This window comes from Staurois parvus, unplaced genomic scaffold, assembly GCF_062004578.1.
Source record: "Staurois parvus isolate SC_StPar_1 unplaced genomic scaffold, SC_StPar_1.0 ptg000086l, whole genome shotgun sequence".
NCBI classification, from domain to species: Eukaryota; Metazoa; Chordata; class Amphibia; order Anura; family Ranidae; genus Staurois; species Staurois parvus.
Genome location: NW_028317882.1, coordinates 598,079 through 610,920, shown reverse-complemented (window position 1 = coordinate 610,920; position 12,842 = coordinate 598,079). Strand labels below are relative to the sequence as shown.

At 38.5% G+C, this 12,842-nt stretch overlaps 1 protein-coding gene across 1 annotated transcript in view; it reads left to right on the top strand.

Moving 5' to 3' along the window:
- The window catches only part of PDE6B (phosphodiesterase 6B), a 96,323-nt gene that overhangs the window by 30,373 nt on the left and 53,108 nt on the right, over positions 1 to 12,842 (top strand). Inside the window, exons 9-10 of the mRNA XM_089670125.1 lie at positions 2,925 to 3,074; positions 8,190 to 8,333. Coding sequence (XP_089526251.1) covers positions 2,925 to 3,074; positions 8,190 to 8,333 — 294 coding nt within the window. The remainder of the gene's footprint in view (positions 1 to 2,924; positions 3,075 to 8,189; positions 8,334 to 12,842) is intronic.

Genomic DNA, 12,842 nt, shown 5'->3' with positions numbered 1-12,842 from the left:
CCCTAACTTAGTGTCAATTATCGTAGTCCTGGGAGGCTGCTGCACTAGTTAAATTAAATTATCTCATTCATCATTAAGGAGACTGTTGTCTGAGCAGAATCAAATCTGATAACTTGTTTCCTGAATGACACAACAGGCATCCTATGCAACACTTGGCACCTCACAATTTAGCAAGGAACCATACAATGCCCATTCACAGATCAGATTGGTTGCAAATGATAAATGCAATCAATTTTAATTGAATGCTGCCTTCATCTGTCTGCGTCCATTATGTGTCTTTATCCACTATGTAAGTTAGACATTAATTTGATTTTACAGCTAGTTATCCACTTCATAAAAACTTGGCCATACTAGTGTATGATTAACCACTTCAATACCGAGCACTTTTACCCCTTCCTGTCCAGGCCAATTTTCAGGTTTCAGTGCTCTCACACTTTGAATGACAATTGCGCGGTCATGCAACACTGTACCCAAACTAAAATGTTATTATTTTGTTCACACAACTAGAGCTTTCTTTTGGTGGTATTTAATCACCGCTGGGGTTTTTATTTTTTGATAAATTAACAAAAAAATTCCCAAAATTTTGAACAAAAAACATTAAAATTAAAAAATTAAAAAAAACGTGAAAATTAAAAAATAAAAAAAAAATTTCACAATTATTTTTTTACATACTGTCACCAGTGCAGTACAGCATCATCATATAACTGGTGTGGCTGTGATCAGGGACACTGACTGGTGACAGGTCGAAAAAAAAAAGATAATTTTTTTTAAAATGTTATAATTCTTTATTACTTTTTTTTTTTTATATTGCACTATGACCAAAGTAGTATAATGTTACCATATAACATTGTACTACTTTGGGGAAGTGATCAGTATTTTTTTTTCTTTACATAATTTGATTGCTTATAGCAAACAATTTCTTTGCTATAATCAAGCATTTAACTGAATGAAATCAATTCATTTAGGTTTTTTTTTTGTGATTAGCTGTGATTGGTCATGGCTAATCACATGACACAGATGGGCTGTGATTGGCCCAGCCTGTGCATGTGATCGCTGTGACCATTCACAGCTAGACACACTTGTATACAATTGATGGCATGAAAGGAAGCCATCCATTGTATACAACTGTCATGTGACCTGCTGCGATTGGTCACAGCAGGTCACATGGTACTGGCAACGGGGGCCGGTACACAGATCTGTCATTGGCCGTGTCCGAGGTACAATGCGGATGCCTGGAAGGACGCCATATGGTGTCCACCCGGTGGGACGAGCTGTTCGCCCGTCCGCCATCTGGCTATAGGCAAGGCGGCAACTGGTTAAAGGTCTCAATACTTAAAAGAGAAGTATGGGTTTTCTTTTCTTTAGCTTTATCCTATTACCTGTGAGCTGCTAATACATAAAAATATTCAGTTTTTTTCTTCTTTATAAATTCACAGACATTTCTGTTTTCACTTTGTCATTATGGGGTACTAAGTGTAGATTAATTAAAAAAGTGAAGGTGGGTATGATATTTTATGAATGCACTGTACCTGCTCTGTATTCTTCTGATTCCTCGTGAATAACCGGGCTCTAGCGAGTAATCACTGGCTGGGACCCAGTGATTGACAGCTGCGACCGCGAATAGCAGCACGGGCATCTGGAGATGCATTATCACGTATATATATGTGATTTTGCGCACCCCTGCCGCCCTGTAGCAGCATATGTGCTATAGAGCGGTCGGAAAGTGGTTAACGGTTAAAACCTCATATTTTTATTACAGAAAGATATAATAATAAAACAACAATGCTTGTTTAAAAATCCCTCTGAATAGGCTGTACTACAGTCACACCAATGGTGCTATCTCACACCCACAAGCTTTTGTTCCAAAGTAAAGGTGAGTCTGGAGTCAGCCAATCTCTACATGTTTTGTGGTTTCCAGCTTCTTCAGGAGTATATTGGAGGAATATAGTTCTATCACAAAACAAAAAGTATACAGAATAATACAACATTATATCAAAATATCAAAAATCATAATACAGCTTAGCATAGCATGATCTGGGGTGCATTGTAAATGATGACTGTCTTGGCACTAATATCTTTATATCTTTCTGTAATAAAAAAAATATGTTTTAACCTTTAAATGTCTGTGTCTTTGTCGGTACCAAGAAAATCCTACTGCTCCTGTTGTTCTTTAGATCTTTTGAATAGATAATTAGACGTAGGTACCTTAATCTTGGGTTAACATATTAATACTGAGCACTTGCTATTTCAATGTTCCCAAGGTGAACTTATCCTTGAGGCTCCATGCACACTGGACGTTTTGATAACTCTGGGAATGTTAGCTGCGTAAAGTCACGTTAAAAACTTTTTTTTATTTTTTTTACGAAAAAATTTTTTGTTTTTGTTTAAAAAATGCCCGTTTGCGATGTTTTACCACGTTTTTCCGCATTTTACCATGTTTTTCAGCATTATAGCATTTTTACAGCTAAAAGATTCCTCTAGAAACTCACTAGTTCTGGGTTTTTTTTCCAACCAAAAAACATCCCAGCCATAAATACGTTGATTGCAGTCTATGTGTGCAAGGACACATAGGATAACATGCTGGGGAGTTTACTGGCTGTAGAAAATAACATCAAAAGTCAAAAACAGCAGCTTATAAAAACATCCAGTGTACATGAAGACAATGTTATTTGTAGCCTATAGAATATGTGCATGCCTTAAACTTACAAAACGGTTCATTTCTGAAAATATTTTCACATTAAGGAGGATACAGACAAACTTGTTATATTCTAAAGTGGATTTAGAAATAGGTGGCAGTTCATCAGGTTATAGAAGATAATCAAGTAATCTGCTTGATGTTTTCTCTGTGTATAAGGTTCTATAGCTCTGTTGTTGTCTATATGAGACTTAAGAACATTTATTTGTGTCCCATCTTTCTTCTAAAGAGAGAACCACTAGATGAAAGTGGATGGGTTATCAAAAATGTTTTATCAATGCCTATTGTAAACAAAAAAGAAGAAATTGTTGGAGTTGCCACTTTTTACAACAGGAAGGATGGAAAACCTTTTGATGAACAGGATGAAACGCTAATGGAGGTACAGTGCCTCTGTGTTTGTGCATGTGCGACTGAAAATTTGTAAATTTGATTTTAAATAAACAATTATGTTTTTTTTTTATTTATTTGAAGTATATTTTTAAGGACAGACTATATATTATGAAGTATATTTGGATGGTTTTTGCAGCTTTTGTTTCCATTATATGATGACAACATTATTCTAATGCTATGGAAATGTATACCACTGTTTGTTGGTTGGTAGAGGATGTCAAAAATACGTATGCTCTAGATATACCCCAAAATATGGACAGTTTACTAGTGGCACGCTTACATTTTACTTTGAACATCACATTTATAAGTAACTTCACCAGGATTATTACAACTGCAATTACAAACTGGGCCTGTGAGAGTGTGTTTGTGTGCAGGGGGAATGGATGGATCTGCGAAACCTGAAGGTTATGGGGGTAAGGGCCAAAGTTAATCTTGTTATTAAATGCTGCCCATTTTCAAGGCTAATGGGCACACTATTGACACAAAAAAGGCATAGGGAGCTGGGTACTGACATGGGGGACATTTAAAAAAGAAAAACAAACAATTGAATAAAATACCATACAATGGAGAGTGGGCCCTTTTTATGCAAGTGTTACATGAGGAAAAACACCAATTCTTAAAATGTCATGCTTGGGAAATTTCTTTGAGCTGTATGTGATCCAATACAACAGACCATTACAATTTTCACAGACAGTGTCAGTATCACAGTATTATTGGATCACATATTTTGGATGTATAATTGATTTTTTTAATTGCACAGGATATGCCTGAAACCTACTGTGTGGTAGCAGTGAACCCAAACCTCATCCCTATTCATAACTATCAAATTACTTCATATATTGAACCTGACCCACATGGAAGAAAAATATATTTGAAATATATTTTAAAAATATTCTTCCCAAATATATTATTATTATTATACCGTATTTATATAGCGCCAACAGTTTGTGCAGCGCTTTACAATATAAGGGAGACAGTACAATTACAATACATTTCAGTACAGAAGGAATAGGAGGGCCTTGTTCGTGGAGCTTACAATCTAAAGAGTATATTGGGGTATATTTGAAATGCCACAATTTTGGCCATATTCAATATAATTAAAAATATATTTCAATAAATATATATATTGTGGGAACTCGCATCAAAGGTAGAGTTTTCAAAGCACGCAGCCACTCGTTTCTTTATTTTTCAGGGCCTTTTTGACCAATTTTATTTACAAGAAAAAATTCCATAAATGTTCTTCCCATGCAGGGGTATTCACCATCAAACACATGAAACCATATTCAGCTTCCTGGCTTGTACACATGCCGCTCTGGCCTTCCACATCAGGCTCACAGCAGTCTTCTTCCTAAATTTGGCTTTTAGCACACAGCTAGCCACTAGCACACAGCTACTCTGGCTTCCACCTCTCCTTGGTGAAGCCCTCCTGACTCCAAGGCAGAGACCTCCTGTCTGCCAGGGTGGAGCCCTCCTGACTCCTGTCTGCCGGGTGGAGCCCAGAATTATGGTTAGGCCTCTATGAAAAGGCCTGCACACACCTGTGCAATCAGTCTCCCGGCCATTCCCAAAACCTGGTCCCAGGATTGGAGATTTAATCCCTCCCAAATCGCTTTGAAATCTCCAGGCTCCAGGTCCCAAAATGGACCTTACAAACAAATGAGGAAAGTGAAACACCACTTTCCTCTGTATCAAACACTTACCCTGGAGCCCCTCAACCTGCCTTGTTGAGAATCCTGGGTGAAATAACCTTTCAACATCGTGACAGATCGCCACACTGTCACAATATATATATATATATATATATATATATATGTGTGTGTGTATATATATATATACTGCATGTTGAAATGCATTTTTATTACAAAATGTATGAAAAACATTTTTAAAAATGCATTTCAATTATACCGTATGAATTAAAAAAAAACAAATCTACCTTTTTGGGAATGCATTTACAAATACTGTATATGTAAAAATATATGTTAAAATGACTTTTTTCTATGTTAAAAAAAATCTGAAGAACATATTTAAAAAATATACATTTTTAAAAATATATATTTTTGAAAATATATTCTTCAGAATTTTTTAGCATATAAAAGTAATTTTAACATATATTTTGATATATGCATTCCACAAATTTAGATTTGTATTTTTAAAGACATACGGTACATTTGAAATGTATTTTTCAAAATATTTTCATATATTTTGCAATAAAAAAGCATTTCAACATGCAGTGTGTGTGTATATATATATATATATATATATATATATATATATATTTTTTTTTTTTTAATTGTATTGAATATGGCCAAAATTGTGGCATTTCAAATATATACCCCAATATATTTGGGAAGAATATTTTTATATATATATATATATATATATGAAATAAGTATTTGATCCCCTGCTGATTTTGAATGTTTGCCCACTCACAAAGAAATGATCAGTCTAAAAATCAAATGGTAGGTATATTGTAACACTGAGAGACAGAATAGCAACAAAAAAATTCAAAAGAAATGCATGTCTATCAAATTATGCACTGATTTTCATGTTCATGAGGGAAATAAGTATTTGATCCCCTATCATTCAGCAGGATTACTGGCTACCAGGTGTCTTTCATACAGGTAACAAGCTGAGATTAGAAGCAGTCTCTTAAAGGGAGTGCTGCTAATCTCATTTTGTTACCTGTATAAAAGACACCTGTCCACAGGAGCAATCAAACAATCAGATTCCAAACTCTCCACCATGGCAAAGACCAAAGAGCTGTCCAAGTATGTCAGGGACAAAATTGTAGACCTACACAAGGCTGGACTGGGCTACCAAACTATCGCCAAGCAGTTTGGTGAGAAGGTGACAGTTGGTGCAATCATTCGCAAACTGAAGAAACACAAAACAACGGTCAGTCTCCCTAGGTCTGGTGCACCGTGCAAGATCTCACCTTGTAGAGTGTCAATGATCATAAGAACAGTGAAGAATCATCCCAGAACTACATGTGAGGATCTTGTCAATGATCTCCAGGCAGCTGGGACCACAGTCACCAAGAAAACAATTGGTAACACACTACGCCGACAAGGACTGAAATCCTGCAGTGCCCGCAAGGTCCCTCTGCTCAAGAAAGCATATGTCCAGGCCTGTCTGAAGTTTGCCACTGAACATCTGAATGATGCAGAGGAGGACTGGTTGAAAGTGTTGTGATCAAATGAGACTAAAATCAAGCTTTTTGGCATCAACTCAACTCGCCGTGTTTGGAGGAGGAGGGATGCTTCCTATGACCTCAAGAACACCATCCCAACTATCAAACATGGTGGTGGAAACATTTTGCTTTGGGGGTGTTTTTCTGCTAAGGGGACAGGACAACTGCACTGCATCAAAGGGACTATGGACGGGCAATGTACTGTCAAATCTTGGGTGAGAACCTTCTTCCCTCAGCCAGGGCATTGAAAATGGGTCGTGGATAGATGTTCCAGCATGACAATGACCCAAAACACACAGCCAAAGCAACAAAGGATTGGCTCAAGAAGAAGCACATTAAGGTCCTGTAGTGGCCTATCCAGTCTCCAGACCTTAATCTGATTGAAAATCTGTGGAGGGAGCTGAAAGTTCGAGTTGCCAAACGTCAGCCACCAAACCTTAATGACTTGGAGAGGATCTGCCAAGAGGAGTGGGCCAAAATCACTCCTGAGATGTGTGCAAACCTGGTGGCCAACTACAGGAAAAGTCTGACCTCTGTGATTGCCAACAAGGGATTTGCCACCAAGTACTAAGTCATGTTTTGTGAAGGGGATCAAATACTTATTTACCTCATGAACATGCAAATCAGTGCATAATATGTTAGACATGCATTTCTTTTGAATTTTTTGTTGCTATTCTGTCTCTCAGTGTTACAATACACCTACCATTCGATTTTTAGACTGATCATTTCTTTGTGAGTGGGCAAACATTCAAAATCAGCAGGGGATCAAATACTTATTTCCTTCACTGTATATATAAATTTATTTATTTATTGAAATATATTTTTATATATATTGAATATGGCCAAATTGTAGCATTTCAAATATATGTCAAGAAGAATATTTTAAAATTATATTTCAAATATATTTTTCTTCCATATGGGGACACTTGCACAGAATAAGGCTGTTTGGCATTCTTGAAATTTTACTGTGTATTCTGCAATTTATTTTAGTTACTATGTTTTTCAAAAGAAGACTTCAAAAAGACATTGTTAGTTTTATGTGGGTTCACTACACAGTAAGTCACCTGTAGGTTGCTACAAATACAGATTGGAACCATATTGCATTAATCTCCAAAGCATTCCGATCTGAAGAGTGGAGAGAAGTTATGCCATTTGCATCATTAAGATATTTGCCAAGGGAGGACTAACACCTTTTTTTCTGGAGTGGGGACAACTTTATTTGAAATCTGGAGAAATTTGCAAGTAGTAGGGTTTGGGAACATGAAAACATACCATAAGCAACATGTAACATAGTGGTCCATTTACTATAGTTCAACAGTATAGTTCCTTTCCGCATTTTAGATGCTTTTGTTTTCATAGTCAAAGTATATTAAAGGCAAAACCTTTTTTCATTTGGGTGGAATGGTGGACAGAATTGGAACCACTGTCAGGCTCTTTTTGCTGTCTGTGTCCTTTTTAGGAAGATCTCTCTAACTTTCCTGACCAACCATGTCACTAAATGAAAGTGAGGGTAAATCCGAATTTTTAAGTTGCCACCAGAAAAGGAATAGAGAGGAAATCATCCAATGAGGATACCTGTTCCTAGGACAACTGTCTAAAAGGGAGTGCCGTCACATTGGAAAGATATCCTCTCACCTTCAGTTGAGTCTACAGGACAGGAAGTAAAGGAAAATCTCCCTAATAAGATATAGATGTCAAAAAATTAACTCTTCCCTACTCTATCCAAGATTTTGGATTTTCCATCACTTTCAGTCCTTGTGACAGCACTGCATCTGAAAGTAAACAAACAAGTTTTGTCTTTTGATATACTTTAATGTTTGTTTTGAAAAATACGGTAAATTATATACAGCCTTAAGTGCCTCAGTACACATTGTAGTACATATAACCCATTGATGTTTATTTTACTCTTCACAGTCTTTAACTCAGTTTCTGGGTTGGTCTGTTCTGAACACTGACACATATGACAAGATGAACAAACTGGAAAATCGCAAAGATATTGCACAAGACATGGTGATGTACCATGTGAAGTGTAGCAAGGATGAAATTCAAGAAATCTTGGTAACCTATGTGCTTTTTTATATTATGTATATTTTATTACGTTATGTTCTTATGTTGGCATATCAAGTTATATTTTTTATGAGTTTCATTCCTTATTTTTCCTCATCAGAAACCTATGTTGATAGACACAACACAGATGAGTACTGCCTTTGTATAGCTTCAATTTCTTTTTTCTTTTTACCCAATGAGTAATTATACACAGCCAAGCCACTACATACCACTGCACATGTTCTGACCCCAAAGACATACAGCGGTTACAATAAGTATTGAACAAGTCACCTTTTTTTCAGAAAATATATTTTTAAAGGTGCTATTGACATGAAAGTTTCACCACATGTTGGTAACAACCCATGCTATCCATACATACAAAGAAACAAAAACAAATACGTTCACAAATTAAGTTATGTGTAATAAAATGGAATGACACAGGGAAAAAGTATTGAACATACTAACTGAAATGTATTTAATACTTCGTACAAAATCCTTTGTTGGTAATGACAGCTTCAAGATGCCTCTTGTATGGAGAAACTAGCATTGCCCAGGTTTGATTTTGGCCCAGATCTAGTCTTCAAATCTTGAAGGTTCCGTGGGCCTCTTCTATGAACTTGGATCTGTAGTTCTTTCCATAGATTTTCTATTGGATTCAAGTCAGGTGATTGGCTGGGCCATTCTAGCAGCTTTATTTTGTTTCTTTGTAACCAGTTGCGCGTTTCCTTGGCTTTGTGTTTGGGATCATTGTCTTGCTGAAATGTCCACCCTTGTTTCATCTTCATCATCCTGGTAGATGGCAGCAGATTTTTATCAAGAATGTCTTGGTAAATTTTTGCCAGTACTGTATGCTGAAAACCAGCCTCACACCATGATATTCCCACTAGAGATGAGCGAATCGAAGTATCCGAAGTGGAATTCGAGTCGAATATCTGAAAAATTTCGATTCGTGCCGAATCCGAAAAATAGCCTAATTTGGACGCGCGAATCGAAATTTTTCAGAAAATGGCGGCTGACATGTGCGGCGACGGAGCGGGGATGTCTGGGAAGGCGCGCAGACAAGGCGCGCTGACCCATAATGCATGCCTCAACTACATGTGATCGCATCAGCCTATCAGCAGCCAGCCAGCCAGCACTGTGTAATGGTCGAGCTATAAATAGCGGCCATTTTGGAATTCTTCATTTGCCTGCAGTTATTGAACAGAGGCAGACCGCTCTGTACTAGGGACAGGGACAGAGTTAGGGCCACAGAAACGATAATTGGGGACAGAGAAAAGTTACTTAGGGACAGAGAACCATTACTCAGGGACACAGACTTGTTAATGAGGGCCACAGAATCGTTATTTAGGGACAAAGAAACGCTAGTTAGGGCCACAGAATTCATAATCAGGGACAGACAGAATTGTTACTCAGTGCCAGAGAATTGTTACTTAGGGCCACAGAAACGTTATTAGGGCCACAGAATTGTTACTCAGGGACAGACAGAATTGTTACTGAGTGCCAGAGAATTGTTACTCAGGGACAGACAGAATTGTTACTGAGTGCCAGAGAATTGTTACTTAGGGCCACAGAAACTTTAATTAGGGCCACAGAATTTTTACTCAGGGACAGACAGAATTGTTACTGAGTGCCAGAGAATTGTTACTCAGGGACAGACAGAATTGTTACTGAGTGCCAGAGAATTGTTACTCAGGGCCACAGAAACTTTACTTAGGGCCACAGAATTTTTACTCAGGGACAGACAGAATTGTTACTGAGTGCCAGAGAATTGTTACTCAGGGACAGACAGAATTGTTACTGAGTGCCAGAGAATTGTTACTTAGGGCCACAGAAACTTTACTTAGGGCCACAGAATTGTTACTCGCACAGACACAGAATTGTTACTCGCACAGACACAGAATTGTTACTCTGGGACACAGAACTGTTACTGAGGGCCACAGAACTGTTACTTAGGGCCACAGAATTGTTACTCGCACAGACACAGAATTCTTACTCGCACAGACACAGAATTGTTACTCAGGGACAGACAGAATTGTTACTGAGTGCCAGAGAATTGTTACTCAGGGACAGACAGAATTGTTACTGAGTGCCAGAGAATTGTTACTTAGGGCCACAGAAACTTTAATTAGGGCCACAGAATTTTTACTCAGGGACAGACAGAATTGTTACTGAGTGCCAGAGAATTGTTACTCAGGGACAGACAGAATTGTTACTGAGTGCCAGAGAATTGTTACTCAGGGCCACAGAAACTTTACTTAGGGCCACAGAATTTTTACTCAGGGACAGACAGAATTGTTACTGAGTGCCAGAGAATTGTTACTCAGGGACAGACAGAATTGTTACTGAGTGCCAGAGAATTGTTACTTAGGGCCACAGAAACTTTACTTAGGGCCACAGAATTGTTACTCGCACAGACACAGAATTGTTACTCGCACAGACACAGAATTGTTACTGAAGGCCACAGAACTGTTACTTAGGGCCACAGAATTGTTACTCGCACAGACACAGAATTGTTACTCGCACAGACACAGAACTGTTACTGAGGGCCACAGAACTGTTACTTAGGGACAAAGAAACGCTAGTTAGGGCCACAGAATTGTTACTCAGGGACAGACAGAATTGTTACTGAGTGCCAGAGAATTGTTACTCAGGGACAGACAGAATTGTTACTGAGTGCCAGAGAATTGTTACTTAGGGCCACAGAAACTTTAATTAGGGCCACAGAATTTTTACTCAGGGACAGACAGAATTGTTACTCAGTGCCAGAGAATTGTTACTCAGGGACAGACAGAATTGTTACTGAGTGCCAGAGAATTGTTACTCAGGGCCACAGAAACTTTACTTAGGGCCACAGAATTTTTACTCAGGGACAGACAGAATTGTTACTGAGTGCCAGAGAATTGTTACTCAGGGACAGACAGAATTGTTACTGAGTGCCAGAGAATTGTTACTTAGGGCCACAGAAACTTTACTTAGGGCCACAGAATTGTTACTCGCACAGACACAGAATTGTTACTCGCACAGACACAGAATTGTTACTGAAGGCCACAGAACTGTTACTTAGGGCCACAGAATTGTTACTCGCACAGACACAGAATTGTTACTCGCACAGACACAGAACTGTTACTGAGGGCCACAGAACTGTTACTTAGGGACAAAGAAACGCTAGTTAGGGCCACAGAATTCATACTCAGGGACAGACAGAATTGTTACGGAGTGCCAGAGAATTGTTACTCAGGGACAGACAGAATTGTTACGGAGTGCCAGAGAATTGTTACTCAGGGACAGACAGAATTGTTACTGAGTGCCAGAGAATTGTTACTTAGGGCCACAGAAACTTTAATTAGGGCCACAGAATTTTTACTCAGGGACAGACAGAATTGTTACTGAGTGCCAGAGAATTGTTACTCAGGGACAGACAGAATTGTTACCGAGTGCCAGAGAATTGTTACTCAGGGACAGACAGAATTGTTAATGAGTGCCAGAGAATTGTTACTTAGGGCCACAGAAACTTTAATTAGGGCCACAGAATTTTTACTCAGGGACAGACAGAATTGTTACTGAGTGCCAGAGAATTGTTACTCAGGGACAGACAGAATTGTTACCGAGTGCCAGAGAATTGTTACTCAGGGACAGACAGAATTGTTACTGAGTGCCAGAGAATTGTTACTTAGGGCCACAGAAACTTTCATTAGGGCCACAGAATTTTTAATCAGGGACAGACAGAATTGTTACTGAGTGCCAGAGAATTGTTACTCAGGGACAGAGAGAATTGTTACTGAGTGCCAGAGAATTGTTACTTAGGGCCACAGAAACTTTAATTAGGCCCACAGAATTTTTACTCAGGGACAGACAGAATTGTTACTGAGTGCCAGAGAATTGTTACTCAGGGACAGACAGAATTGTTACGGAGTGCCAGAGAATTGTTACTCAGGGACAGACAGAATTGTTACTGAGTGCCAGAGAATTGTTACTTAGGGCCACAGAAACTTTAATTAGGGCCACAGAATTTTTACTCAGGGACAGACAGAATTGTTACTGAGTGCCAGAGAATTGTTACTCAGGGACAGACAGAATTGTTACCGAGTGCCAGAGAATTGTTACTCAGGGACAGACAGAATTGTTACTGAGTGCCAGAGAATTGTTACTTAGGGCCACAGAAACTTTAATTAGGGCCACAGAATTTTTACTCAGGGACAGACAGAATTGTTACTGAGTGCCAGAGAATTGTTACTCAGGGACAGACAGAATTGTTACGGAGTGCCAGAGAATTGTTACTCAGGGCCCCAGAAACTTTACTTAGGGCCAGAGAATTTTTACTCAGGGACAGACAGAATTGTTACTGAGTGCCAGAGAATTGTTACTCAGGGACAGACAGAATTGTTACGGAGTGCCAGATAATTGTTACTCAGGGCCCCAGAAACTTTACTTAGGGCCACAGAATTTTTACTCAGGGACAGACAGAATTGTTACTGAGTGCCAGAGAATTGTTACTCAGGGACAGACAGAATTGTTACTGAG